This window comes from Ptiloglossa arizonensis, chromosome 9 (assembly GCF_051014685.1).
Source record: "Ptiloglossa arizonensis isolate GNS036 chromosome 9, iyPtiAriz1_principal, whole genome shotgun sequence".
NCBI lineage: Eukaryota > Metazoa > Arthropoda > Insecta > Hymenoptera > Colletidae > Ptiloglossa > Ptiloglossa arizonensis.
Genome location: NC_135056.1, coordinates 17043038 through 17058365, shown reverse-complemented (window position 1 = coordinate 17058365; position 15328 = coordinate 17043038). Strand labels below are relative to the sequence as shown.

Below are 15328 nucleotides of genomic sequence, written 5' to 3'. Positions count from 1 at the left end.
TATTAAAAAGTGTTACTTATAGGATGATACAATACACGGTGACCTGTAATATACGGAACCCACTTCAGGGATATACAAATGTATTTGACCTTGTTTCCGAGTTAGAGCCAATTTTCTATTGCAGTAATTCTTTCGATAAACTAATCTAGTACGTAGTATAACCGATTTCACTCGTCTGTTTACAAACAATTGCATACGATATTTTATGTGATAACCTTGTTGACTAATACTGTAATCATTATCTTAGAATTCTAGAAATCATGTAATGACCAAGGTCATTCCTAAAGTGATTTCCACATATGTATTAGGTTATCTTCTGTATATAATTTATCCCTTGGATAGTTGATACGTCACTGGTCCTTAGGGCGGATTCCGGATAAAATTTGACCCAGAGTAAAATTACTTTAATGCACGTTGCAGGAGAAATTTTTAATTTCGATTTTTACATTGTTACATTTTTAATTTATTTAAAAAAAATCTTCTAAAAATAGTAACAGTTTTTAATTATATTTACAACATACTTGGAAAATTATTAGACTACAATTTTCAACCTCAATAATATTAAATAATTCAGACATTCTGGGCCCAAGTTTGTCGCCTCCAAAAACTAATTAAATCGATTTACGGTCATAAGTGGTATGTTACACATCGAACGATGTAAACACATGACCGAACTTTGAAACAAAACAGATTTAAGAAATAAGCCTTTGGTGATCCGGCGTCCGCCGGTCGAAGATTAAGCACAAAGCAGTTGAAGTCGGTTAAACGAGTACTGTTTAATTTGTTTTCTATCGGAGAAAACAACATGTAGAGCCACAAACTGAATCGATGACAAAGAACTACAGGTTCGTTTAACTGTCTAGTGATGCTGGTTGTTTGGCAAGGAGCTCGCCGTTGCCTGAGTCGCAGCGGGCAGCTCACCAACCAAGGCTACCAACAGCGCCGTCATCGTGGGTCAAGCAGTGATAGATTTGATCGATATCGACTCGTTGGAACCGGGTAAGTTCTCACGGTCTGTTGTTGGTATGCATGAGAGAATTAAGCGTTGATATTCACCGTTAATTATGATTTTATATGCTTACGACAACGATTCAATAGTAGTAGATTTGGCATTACCGATTGAAATTCAATAGTTATAAAGATTGCAAGTGCTAAAACGTTTCCGCGGAAAAATATAGTTTAAGGTAATGTACACATGTCACGATGATTCATGCGCTACGGTTCAGCTTCGTTAGTGTCTCGAACTACTTTGCGACCGTGCTGTCGCTGTCGGCAATTAATTGTACAATACATTAGTTTTTGGCACTGACAGCCGCGTTTGCATTTAATCCGCTTTTATGATAACGTTCACGGTGAAAGGCAAGGACAGGTCTGTACATATTTAATCTAATCGGGTTTCGACGCATATTAATTATAAAATAAAAACCGAACAATCGACGGTATAAGAATAACCTTTCTTATCGGCTGGTCCGAGTTCAATGCACGTAAGTGCTAGCGTGCCACTTTAAATCAATCTGGCGCCAGTGCTAGTAAATCACACTTTAAGTATTACGTCTACGCGTATATGTACACGTATCGCCACATTCACATAGCCGCAAGGACATTGTGTCAACGTACTTAGGGGGCTCGAGTAATCCTCCGCTCTCGTTGACCCAGCCAATTGATCGAATCGTTTAATCGTGGAAAAATTTTACCGCACACGAAAACGTTGACGCAACCCTCTGACATTGAAATGCTTCGATGTAATTCACATATCTCTTGTTTCTTACCATTTTTCTCTATATTTCTTTATACACACGATCCATTTCAAATAAACAAACTGCAGGTTGTGACTGTTCACATAACATCGAAAGATAATGCGATCGTTGTTCAAACGAACGAACTAACGACCATACAAAGAATCCAATGTTAAGAAATAATTCCGTTAATGATCGTTACAGCAATGAACTAGTTAGTTTCTATGACAGTCTACTTTGTGACGTTCACAATGAAATCGAACACGTGACAAAGTTATCATCGTATTATGAAAATCAGCCGACTAAGTAGTAAATCCACTACGCGAAATCACTGACGCAAGTAATACATTCGTTTGACTGCCTGTAACTCAATCTGTTTTTCTCGGACCACCCGATCGTTTCAATTGAACAAAGGCGATTAGGAGAACCAAATGTTAGCTGAAATTATCGGCGTCGAGTGTTTTTTTCCGATTGCCTTGCAACAGCAGAGAGAACAAAGAAACAGAAAGTATAATAAAATATAATTGGTATAATTTGATGATTTTGCTCTGCTTGATTCTTCATACGAAAAAAAATTGGTGTATTTAAATTCAGATAGGTTGAGAACCCCCGTTTAGATGGAACAGTTCTCATGATTTTCAGTTTTGTCAAATCGTTCAACGAGAGAACAAATGTTGCCTAATGTTGCATTTAAAGTTTATCATTTTCGTAATTTAATTATTAGACACGCGACACTGAACTTAATTTAAGGATACAAGAGGATTGACCGCAGTCGGTCTCAGCAAGTACATAACTACCGCCAATAAGTGTCGATAGAGGGGCCATAAAACTTAGCTCGATTCATGACGGTGCGTCAGTCTGCGATTGGACGTCGGAGCGTTCATACCTCTTTACAGGTTACGCTAGCTCGTCGTTCGTTTCCAGTGCCGTATGCTCTTCCGCGTTTCAGTTCCAGTTAGCCGGAATTTACTCGTATTCTGTCGCATAATTTTGGCAATTGACATTTTATCCCCATCGTACACGTGCAATTCCGTGTTTCTTCCTTACGATTATTTTACTCGTTAATCGAATTAAATTAAAGAATAGCCGTGAATTGATCATACCTAACCTCCAATGATATTACTTTACTGACAAGAGATATTCAACACTGTCACAGACTCTCAAGTCACGTGCATAGGAGTACGATATTCGGCGTACACGCGATCACCTCTTGTGAACACGTTTACCGATCTAAGAATCTCGCATAGTGCATGCTTCTCGGAACGAAATTTTTCGCGCGTGAAATCACGTAGTGAATCGAAGGTGATGTTTATGGTGCTTCGAATTGTGTCCGTTTTGTCTTCAATGAAATAGTGTCGAGGTTAAGGACGTCTCAAAAAAGTAGCCAGTGAGGTCGTTCGGATACGGTACGTACACGATATTTTTCCTTGATTATTGAAGAATGTTCAATCTCCTGTTCTGTTCGAAAGAAATATTTTTAAATAGATATATGTTCGCGAATTTTTCCTACATTTTCTTGTTTACATTTTTACGTACATAATTATATAATTGTAAATGCAATGTTTTTCATTTTGCGTGTACAATACAGTTTATCACTGATTAAAACACTACAGTCGAGTGGATCGATCGTTCTGCTGATACATTTCTTCAGACAGGGGAAATCGATTGTCGTTGTTATCGAGTTATATTTTTAAAACGCATTCTTCGACTGATGGAAGTACGTCTTTATAATCTATGCTAAACGAGAACAAACGTGAACGTTATACTCATAAACCATTATTAAAAAATATTAGGTTAATTGAGCCCTTGAGAGCACCAATTATTCTATCACATCGAAGAGGGAATGGCGACCGTATATGCAGTCGAACGCCACGTGGTACCTTCGGTTCCTTCCGTGACGATTCGGTACTTCTCGGTGCGTTCAAATTCATTTGGTAAAGATTAATTATCGTACACTAATTTATATAAATCTTCCAAGACATGTAAAAATTTGTAATAGAAAATTTATGGTGATTATGTTTCTTCGTAAATAATGTATCTGGGACTTCAAAATATATTATACAAACTAAAAGAAAAAATCAAAAAACTAAATTGCGAAAAATTTATTCTACACATTTTGGTACACATTGTGTACAAATTTATTGTACACGTTATGTGTTAATGATATTCGAAAAACATTTTCGTGTTTTAAATGCATAAAATGGTTTTTACTTTCTTTCTTACTATACCGGATGATCATAATAACAATAAAAATGAAAATTCCATCTACACGGTCAGTGAAAGCAAGTCACGAGGTAAAGTTACTGAATGATTCGCTCAGTGGACACGTGGTCCGTTCTCGGTAATTTTCGTTTCTGTTCGCGTAAACTCGATACCTGGCTGGCCGCCACGGTGCAGACATACACGTCGGTGGAAACCAGTTCATACTGGGTTGTCGAAGAGTCTGCATCGTCGAATTCTATAATGTATCAGAAAAAATTGAACAAAAGAAGGATTTTTCGTAATTTTCATCACTTATCCCATCTACTTTTGTCCGAATTTGTGAGCTTCCTTACGTCGAGAATCTGCAGTTTCGTTTTCTCGATTTATGTGAAAATTGGTCAATACTCGCGTTTTCGTTCGCAACACTGTGGAAGCACGACAGAGATACCAATTCTTATCGAAAGAACCGGGAACGCGTAGGTAGAGTGAGAGATTTGACAAATCATAGGAGAGGGGCGAAAGGAGTGAGAGTGTCCTCTCGGCGGTAGAGGCAGGGTTGCCGGAAAAAATTCTACGAAGCGAATAGTGGTGGAACTTGGCATATTTAATGCCGTGAACCAAGGATATTTAAAAAAAATTCATATCGCCGATAAATATATTTAAATTTGATGTGTATCAATTATTGTGTACTTATCTGTTTTGTATTTGTCCAGTACCGTAGCTCTCGAAATTCGGTTACTTTTCTTCACATTTAAACTACTGCACAAATATTCACCAATTATTCGACTGTAACTGAATATTGAAAAAGACAAGTGAAACGTCGCCCACGAGTCTAAGTTAACCTAACTTTAGGCCTTGTCGCGTGCAATACAATGCAATGCAATACAATACAATAGGACACCCGTTATTTGTCCCCCCATCACCGAATTTCCCCCACTATCCGCCTCGTGAGATTTTTTCCGGCAACCCTGGGTGGAGGTTCTCTCGGATACTCTCGGTCAGTCACATACGTAACGCAGTACCGTGATCACGTTTTCGTGTCTCTGCAACGAAACGATTCATTTCGTCATCGTTACACACGTAGTAATAGTGTTCGCAACTTACAGATTTCGTTGTTTCGTATTTATTTTCACATGTGGGTTCGCCTTTCAGACAATTGGCGCCATTATTTTCTTTACTTACCAGCAGTGTCGTAACGGGGGTGCGAGTGATTTTAGTGCGTGCCAATTCGTTCTCTCTCTTCCATCTGGTTCAACAACGGCGGACTAGATGAAGGTACGTTTGTTTCACGCGTCTGTTGAAGAACTAAACGTCCGCTCGACCTTTCCTCCGAGTTTTCACGATGCCATTCGCAGACACGTGTTCCGAGTATCAGCGTCGCGCAAACCTGTTCCTCGTTAGTAGTCCATCGTAGAAATACTATTTTTTTTTATACAAACTTACGTAATGTTCGTCACTGATATTTTGTTAGGTACAATGTATCGCCGATCAAAGTTTAACATCGAACTTAATTCCGCGTATAGACGAACAAGAGTTCGATCGTTTCGCACGTGGTAGCATTATTATCAGATGAATCACTAAAAGATATATCTACCTGTTTTCACATAGAAAGGAAACTAAAGGTAACTTTTACGCGCGTATTTCTTCGCAGGGTTTCTCAATGGTATGTTTAAGGAAAATTATTTTTGTCAAGATTGCTCTTTTCGGTAATTATTCAGAGAAGGGGCGGTCTCACCGATTTTGATGATTTTTGAATATGTTGAAATCAACATTTCGAACAACTTTTTCTTATACTTACAATCGCCGCGCGACCTTAGTTTTTGACATTTTTCTACAAAACTATCGCTACTACTACAATGAGTGTTGTCTGTAGCTACGCGTCCGTGATAATGCGTAAGCATTGGATCGCTGATTGTTCACAATTTTTATGAACACATCGAAGCGTTCACAATGGACGCGTATTTCGGGTGTAAAAACTCGATTTATAGAGCCGGTTTTGAGTTATTAATAATACAATACAATTGCATTTCTGTTTATCTATCGTGCCAGACTTGGGCTAGAGATTAGATTCAGTGTTTTAACAAAAGTAGAACTTTTGCCAAAAATTATTCCGTACAAATGTAACGTTCTGTTAATATCCTGTGATTAGTTTTTACGAATCAGAATTAAGTTAAGATTGGGTTAGTTTTTTGTTTTTACGCTATATAGATGAAATAAAAGATAAGCGACGACTGCTGTTGGCACACACACTTTGTCTCAGAAGTACATATACAGTCGAAATACATTTCATTGTACCATTAATAACTAAAAACCGTCTACGCAAATTGAGTTTTTAAACCAATTATCGGCGAGCCAACGCTTACGCATACATTGTCACGAACGCGTAGCTACAGGTAACATTCATTGTAGCAGTAGCAATAGTTTTTTACAAAAATTTCAAAAACTAAGGTCACCCGGCGATTATACGTGTAGGAAAAAATTGTTCGAAATGTTGTTTCTACAACACATTCAAGAATCATCGAATGGATGAGATATCCTCCTTTTTGTAAATAATTAATCCCTCTTTCGATAACTTTGATAAACGCAGTAAGCGCGTAGAGTAGAAAAAAAAATGTATCGTTCGACCTGGAATCGATCTACCGATGTATATTGACTTGAATGAGATTTCGCGTTGTCTTAAGTAACATTGGGCACATTTAGTATGGCAATGTCACAATTGAGAGTTTGCCAGAAATTATTTCAAAGTGAGTTAGAGGGTCGACCGAACGATATTATTAGAGTTGCTTAGCTGTTGTAAAACCTATTCTTCAGCAAACATTCGTGGCTGCTCGACGGAACGTGTTTTCGAGTCGAGTTGGCTCAAATTTGAGTTATCAGATTACGGTGTCCGCTTAACAGCGATAAGCAAATGACGTCGTTTCGATTCGATTCGATTGTACTTAGCTTGCAATTAATTTCACATCGAATTTTTTGTGTTCGTCGATGTGTCGGCATCCGTTGTAAAACTGATGTAAACGGGTCCGTTTGCATCATGCTGCGAAGTGTCAACAACGCGCTGGTCCCTCAGAGAAAGCGGATACGTAGAACGCGCCTTCGTAGAACCTGGGCGTGGTTTCTGAGCCGTCTCGCGATTGGTTCGACCGGTCATCGACCAAGGGGCTCGATCTCAGCAGTTCTCACTCGTTCTCGGCTCACGTTATTCGAATGCCGGAGAGTTTTACGTCGCTGCGATCTTCTTATCGGTCCGTGCACTTGAATAAAGCTAGACTTTATAATTAGCGATGAATCTCGAACTTCGCGCTTCACCATTGCCTAGGTTACTAGGTTATGTTGACGTTGATCGATGAATTATATTCGTCGCGTGATAAAGCCACCGTTCAACGACCAATATTTCGCGTTACTTTCGTAATTCGCGTTACTTTTTTCCGTTCGACCGCGTAACGTATCGGAAATGCACCGTTCGATCGTTCCGAGAGTAAAACCCGTCCAGCCGTAGCGTATTAGTATCGTGCTGAACGTTCAACGTTCGATTATCGATACAAGTTCGAAATGTCACGTATCACACCGTCGAGTAAAACTATCACTTTTATCGTATTCCACGTGTTTTGACGGCGTCGGTGTTCGCTCGAGTAGAAATCTTCGATTGTCTGGTAGCGAACGCGCCATTTAAAATTAACGTTCGTGACGCAACAAGAGGCGTCCTGTTGCGCTACGAGACTTTGTACACGTTCCCGAACGACGAGACCGTATGACGTTTCGTCGTCAATCGTAATCGGATTTTATGGAATTTTTTGAAGGATATTAAGAAGGAGAAAACTCAACCGGATGAACCGAACAACCGATATACCTTTAGAAAATAAATGTTTCGACGTTGATCGCAATTTGTAACACGAGTTCCCCCGACGACCGCGCAGTCGCGAAGACGCGTAATTATTACGTGTCGATGAATACAAGGGAGATGGAACATTTGGATGCAGTTCCAAGTCGAGTAGCAGGTGCTCGCCGTTAAAATTAGACTTGGATCAACACATCGTTATAATTTGTCATCGCGGGTTCGTTGTTCTTTTTACGGTGGCGCCGTTAAACGATGGTGTGCCGCCATGCGTGTCGTGAACATTCCTTGCGATCGAAAATTGAAGTAAAATCGCTCTCAGACGACGTTCCGGTCGTTCGGTATTTCTAAACGAATTCGTATACAATTGACGAGTTCAGGATGACGAAAGATTCTTATCGGGCGGTCGTAAATCGTTTTTAATTGCGTATGCACGACGAAACGGGTGAGGATACCGAGGTTCACCTTCCGACACGTGACTAATGGAAGCGCGTACAAACGTCAGCCGGATTCGGACGACCACGAAGAGGGAACCTCGACCGCGACCAGTTGACGTTATTCGCTTTAAAACTTGGCAGCCTTAACTCGATTTTGTCCCGTCACTGGCCTAGATTTCGTTATACGCACGCTTGTTTCGTTCGTTATTTAACCGTAACGTTATCTCCTTTAATTGATAGAAAGCGTTTATTACGTGGAAATCGTTACGCGTTTAAACCAACGTCAATTGCTCGCTGCACGTGATCGTAAGTGATTTAGATAAATCCAGCTCCAGCATACATTTGCATTCATTCGTTTTTTTTTTCTTGTTCTGCCGCATGTATGACTTGCGGTATAATAGATAATAGAAATTACTTGAATTATTTAACGTTGGAAGAATTGTTTTAACGTCATTCCAATGTACAAGATTTCTTGTTTGGTTCTCTGGAACACCGATAAACAAGAGTTCGGTATGCACGACGAAAGTTCAAAGGAGCAATTAGAACGGAATTCCGACTCATTGGATAATTAATTTCGACGTTTGGAATATCTCCGGTATCTTAACCACGATTACACGGTACTCGAGTAAAAATTTCAGCAACGAGATAAATATTTTATCGTTCGATTAGCAGATAGAAAAAGAATTGTTTGTCCAACTCTTGCGCAAAATTTCGTATTTTTAACCTCATCGATCGAAGTTCCAAACTCACGGACACTAATCGTTTAACGTATCGGAGGAATGTTTGCGTTACCGAAATTGTCAACGGGAGTCTTCGCGGCATATTCGGCTCGCTAATATAATTGCTTCCGAGAACGGTTACTTTCCCAATTCTTCGTTTATCGAATAATGTACCAACGAGCGATATTTGGTAAGAATACGTTAGAAACGGGCGTAGTCGATATCTCCGTTACCATCTATTTCACGAGCAAGTTCGCGCAACGGGAAAAAGTTGTTGAAAATTCAATTTACGACACCTCCGGTTGCGCGTCGCGTGTTTGCCGTAAAAAAGCAACGGTGAGCGAGAGATTACGCTCGCTTCGTGATTGCCCACCACTGCTCGAAAGTTATTTTCTGTCGTATCTCCTTCTGTTATCGCCTCGTTAATTCGCACTCGAACGACTTACCGACAGAGAGTACGGGATGTTTGAAATTTCTATCGTCGACGCGAGCCTCCGTCGCGTAGGGGAAACGTCATTGGACTCTCTCGGAAAAGCACGACGAACAACGACGCTGGAGACGATCGTTCGGGATACGACGCGTACCGAACGATTTTCGCGAGGGGCTCGTCGCTGCGCGGCCTCCGATTGGTCGCCGGGCATTGCGCGACGTCAGAGCGTACAATGAAATAATTGGGGCCTCGCGCAATTGCGCTTTATTGTTTTATCCCTTTCACGGCGAATCGGCCCCCGGGATCGGAGTCATCGCGATTAAAGTTTATCGGCGAACGAGTCGTAATTGTGCGAAAAAATTTTCCACGGACGGACTCTAGCGCTGTCTCGTGATCCAACGTATCACGGCCGGTACCCCTCGATACCCGAACTCCGAGAAAGCGATATAAATAATGCGCACGGATTTACGTAAAGGCTACGCGAATCGAAGCGGTCGCTCGCGTTGCGCTCCCGAAAAAAGACGGTTTGCTCGACAAATTCGTTAAACCTATCGTCGGACGTTTCGCACAGTGGAGTAATTTTTCCTTTCTACGAACAGCAGGAAATTAATATCGACGAAGTTTTACGATACTTTGTCGGCATTCGATGAAATATCCGATCGGTCCGTCGTTAAGCGGTATATGAAAATAATTTTTGCAGAGTGTAACTCTCGTACATTTTCGAACACGAACGATTCGTCCGATTCTTTTTGAGGAAAAATTCCTCGAAGAATAATTAACACAACGGGGAACTACAGCCGGATACTATTTCCTTTGAACTCAATCCGACGATTATCGTACGATTACGCAATTAATATCGTAGAGAAATTGATTTCTCGCGTAGCACTTTCTGTACTAAAATAGACACGCGGGTACATATTTGCGTCGAAGCGTCGCGTATATTTCGCGCGGTTCCTTTTCTCTCGTACGTGATTTTCATTGCAGAAGGACATTTAAAGGTCAACTTACGCTACGTGTTTTAAACGTAGTTAGAACCGACAACGGCCTTGAAACCTCGTCAAATGCGACCTCGAACAAAAATGTCTGCTCACCGGGGTAATCGGTTCTTGATTTTTTTTTTTCTCTCGCATCTTCGAAGCAAATGTGCTCGCACGGCCAACGAACCACCCTGTACAAATAATGTATCGAGGTCACCTGTTTCGTTCGAGTTTTTTTATTCGTTTTCAGTAACTCGTGTTCGAGTTTATCCGTGGTTCGTATTCGAGGTGATCTAATTCGTTGGACGTTCAGTTCGATGCACAAAACGAGAAGCTTGCGAGCGAATGCGTTATCGCGGGTCAATTTTATCGTCGAAATATTTCGATCGGGGCCGATTGGAACAGATTGAAACACAGCCGTCGCTACGACCTTCGTCTCGAGCGTTAAATGAAACGGTTCAACAGAACGGTCAACCGAAATTTACGTCGCGTCTCGAGTTTTCGACGAAACGGTCGTGGCGCGTGATAAACGATGTTGCATCATCCAGTGTATCGTGTTGGTTTTGACGCGACGTTCGTTTTAAGTCGCGCCGAATTGCTCCCGCGACGCATTACCTGGAAGAAGATTTCAGCATACGTGACGGTATGCACGCCAGTAACGTCACGTCCGCGAGGACTATGATCACGGGCGATGGGGAGACGTTTAAGAACGATTTGTTATTATTAGCTCGCTGCGTTGCGACGGTAGTTCGAAAATCGAGGCAAATCGAATCAAATAACGCGCTCCTTCGCGTTTCGTTACCGACGGGGACCTCTACTTTACCGACCGTCGTTCTTACAGCGCCCGTTCTTATCAACTCGGCAGTACTGCGCGTTACCGATCAACAAGTACTTGTAGAGTCGGTAGATGACGCCACTGATTTTCGTTAACGAGGCAATCGCGATTCAAATTTAAAGTAGAAATTTTAGATTCGAGTTGCGAGCGATTTTAAACGATTGTAGACCACTTGTACGAGTTACGCGCGAATCGAGAATAAAATAATTGAAGTAGAAATACGTTCGAAAAATAATCACGTTTCTTACTCGTTCTTTTGTAGTCGAGACGCGTGCGCGCGTTCCGCCACGATCTCGCGAAACTCAACGGTCGCGTAAAAAAGCAATTACGCGTATTCGAACGACCGTCCTGATATAGTTTGGAATATTCATGAGGGGACATCGGTGACCTTTGATTTTCAAATTCGAAGTGGCAGGTTATCTCCGACTCGTGTCGTTACAATGGTCGAACGCGTTACGATCCGAAAGACGGTGCACCGAGTTCGGTTTTGGTTCGTTCCTCTCGACCTCGTCGTGTCAATGTAACTTGTCGTTCGATTAATCTTTCATACTCCTCGCACCAACGCTTTTTATCCGTTTGACGTCGAACGTTGTGCAATTTTTCCATGCATAATCGTCCCGCGTTAAATCTTGAGGTACTTTTATTACAGTAACGCGCAACCCGGTGACCAACTTTTTCTTCGTCTCGCGAGATACTTTTGTCCGTTGCTTTTCATTTGCAAGAATTTGAATTTACGCAAATAATCACCGACACTTTAGTCGCGCGGGGATACGACACGACTTCGATACAAAGTCACCCTTGGCTCGTCGTCGTTTTCACCGGTATCCGATCGAAGTGGCGAGTCTCTGTTCGGTGTTTCGATTGGTCCGGGACTCGAGGCGCGAGACCGAGTCGAATCCTGTTCTCATCGACGCACGCGATCGGTTAGGTAAGAGGTGGTTCCTCGGTGTCCGTGGAAGGACAATTCTCGAACCGGATCCTCGAGATCCACAAACCTACGGACGATGTACTCGCGCGAGTACGTCCCCTGAAACGATTCGCGTAATAATCGAGCGATTGCGTAATACCGTGGCGATACGTGTTCCGTTGCCACCACCTCGACTCGATTTCTCGCGGCTCGGCTCGGCGCGGCGTGGCGTCTAATCGTGAAAAATCGAGTTACGTCGGTCCCCTGTCCGCGCCCGTGTATTCAATTCGTTGTCTTTTGTTCGACCTCCGCGGCGGGCTGTTGGTTACCAATTATCGGCCGTTCTCGCAGCTGGCTCCGTGGCTCGGTTTTACACGAATCGCGTGAAAAAGGAAACTGCGTCGTCTCGCGTCGGTGGAATCGAAGAAGAAACGAGCCCGACCCGTTTTCTCTCGTTGTTTCGCGATTGTCTTCGATCGTGTATCCGTGCACTTGTTGTTGCCGCAGGTGCGCGCAGCTGGGCGCGTGCTCGTACGGTATGAAACTCGCGTCCCGGAATTATCTAATAGCGGACTCATTACGCGACTGGCGAATTAATGGGCGCGTTGGGTATTTTCGTGTTCGACAATTATTATCGGTGGCCCATTATCGGCGCGACCTTCCGTTATCGCGTCTCGGCTCCTGGAATTTTCTTTTTTGTTTTTTTCCATCGGTGCGCGAGCGGATTCGGCGCGCGTGGTGGGACGGTTCGCGGGGATCCGTTCGTCGATGTAAACAGCGACCGAGGAGGAAGAGATCGGTGAAGAAGAAGAAGAACAAGAAGAAGAAGAAGATGCGACTGGACGTGATTCCGATGAACACGAAGGGGTGGGGGGTCTGGAATTGAAACGTTCCGGCGTCGGAAACTTGCTCGGCGTATACGATCTCTGAATACCCGCGATCCCTTTGCACTGACCTATTTCCGCCTAAAAATAGCCAATAGAATGATTATGGCCGAACCGGCTAACTCGTCCATTCGGTCGCGGAGCGTGGCGATTAAACGCGAAAGGGGCATTGCGCGCAATTGCCAGCAACGAACCTCGGGCTGGCCCGTGTGGTCTTCCTTTCAGTTCCTTCGCCTTGCTTTATTCCGCTCCCGCGCTCGCCTTCCGTTTCGAAACCGGCGATACCCCGCCGCTCACCACCACCGCGCGATCCCTTTGGGTTAGGTTCGCGTTGCCGCGACGTTACACGACGGCTTTGACATTCACTTTGCCCCGACGTGCGCCGCAGTAGACGCTCGGCCCGCGTAACGATATTAATAGGAATAACGGCCGGCCGCGACCACGACGATGACCACCACGGTAGCGAGAAACCTTCCTACCACGACGAACACGATTACGATCATAATAGTAGCGAGAAACGTTCCTATGACGACGATCACAATGGTAGCGAGAAACTTTCTTACGACGTTGAAGACAACGATCACGACGGTAGCGAGAAACTTTCCTACGACGAAGATCACAATAGTAGCGAGAAACTTTCTTACGACGTTGAAGACAACGACCACGACGGTAGCGAGAAACATTCCTACGACGACGACCACAATGGTAGCGAGAAACGTTCCTACGACGACCACAATGGTAGCGAGAAACGTTTCTACGACGACCACAATGGTAGCGAGAAACTTTCTTACGACGACGACCACAGTGGTAGCGAGAAACTTTCTTACGACGTTGAAGACAACGATTACGACAGTAGCGAGAAACGTTCCAACGACAACGACCACAATAGTAGCGAGAAACTTTCTTACGACGTTGAAGACAACGATTACGACGGTAGCGAGAAACGTTCTTACGACAATGACCACAATAGTAGCGAGAAACGTTTTCCTACGACGACGACCACAATGGTAGCGAGAAACGTTCCTACGACAACGACCACAATGGTAGCGAGAAATGTTCCTACGACGACCACGACGGTAGCGAAAAACATTCCTATGACGACGACAACAACGACCACGACGATAGTGAGAATCCTTCCTACGACAATGACCACAATAGTAGCGTGAAACGTTCGTACGACGACGACCACAATAGTAGCGTGAAACGTTCCTACGACGACGACCACAATGGTAGCGAGAAATGTTCCTACGACGACCACGACGGTAGCGAAAAACATTCCTATGACGACGACAACAACGACCACGACGATAGTGAGAATCCTTCCTACGACAATGACCACAATAGTAGCGTGAAACGTTCGTACGACGACGACCACAATAGTAGCGTGAAACGTTCCTACGACGACGACCACAATGATAGCGTGAAACGTTCCTACAACGACGACCACAATGGTAGCGAGAAACGTTCCTACAACGACGACCATGACGGTAGCGAGAAACATTCCTACGACAGTGAAGACAACGACCACAATAGTAGCGAGAAACCTTTTCGTACAACGACGACCACAATGGTAGCGTGAAACGTTCCTATGACGACCACAATGGTAGCGAGAAACGTTCCTACGACGACCACAATGGTAGCGAGAAACGTTTCTACGATGACGACAGTGGCAACAACCATGACGACATTACCGACCACGGGAATGATGAAGACGACGGTGACAGTAACTTCTACGATGACAACGCATCTACGTTACTATAGCTTTACAATACATGCGGTAAGAACGACGATGATGTCAACGACGTCACCATTACTCCATGCAAAAACAACTTACACCGAAAAGTTTAAAGACGAGACGCACGGTTCCTATTCATAATCCCTACATATCACTACGAAACAAAAAATTGAAAAAAGTTCGGCTAGAATAAACGACAAAGTATAAATATTTCCATCGCTTGTTTACTAATAGTAAGAACAAGGATACGAACGAATCTCGATTAAATTTTGAAAGGATTCATCGAAACGAAAGCTTCGATGTGAACCGTACGAGTTACACGAGGAATCCATAGAAAATTTCAAGTATCGTTCCCCGTACTAACGGTAACCGTAAACGTTCGTCATCGTACTTCTCCAGTGACTTCACAAGTCATTTGTTAAAATTTCTCATCGATTTTACTCCGATTTGACTCGAAAGTGAAACCAATAATTTTCACAAACGCAAGAAGAAAATATCAAACTTACCCTCTGGCCACAATCGAATCGATATCATTTTCCGTATTTCGATCCGTTTAACTTTTCCGTTACCTTAACACGTACCTCGCGTGCGGAAATCACGCAGCCCCGTTTACCGAGCGTGTTCACCGACCGCC

General features: G+C 43.1%; 1 protein-coding gene across 7 annotated transcripts in view; it reads left to right on the top strand.

Annotated features, from left to right (window-relative positions):
• The window catches only part of LOC143151541 (trehalase), a 52875-nt gene that overhangs the window by 2116 nt on the left and 35431 nt on the right, over positions 1–15328 (top strand). For 3 of the 7 annotated variants that reach the window (XM_076320811.1, XM_076320810.1, XM_076320817.1), the window contains exon 2: positions 864–999. In XM_076320811.1, coding sequence (XP_076176926.1) covers positions 866–999 — 134 coding nt within the window. In that variant the 5' untranslated portion in view covers positions 864–865. Of the gene's footprint in view, positions 1–863; positions 1000–2600; positions 3143–4946; positions 5214–15328 lie in introns of those variants that run through there. The other 4 variants (XM_076320820.1, XM_076320816.1, XM_076320819.1 and 1 more) reach the window with 4 other exon arrangements.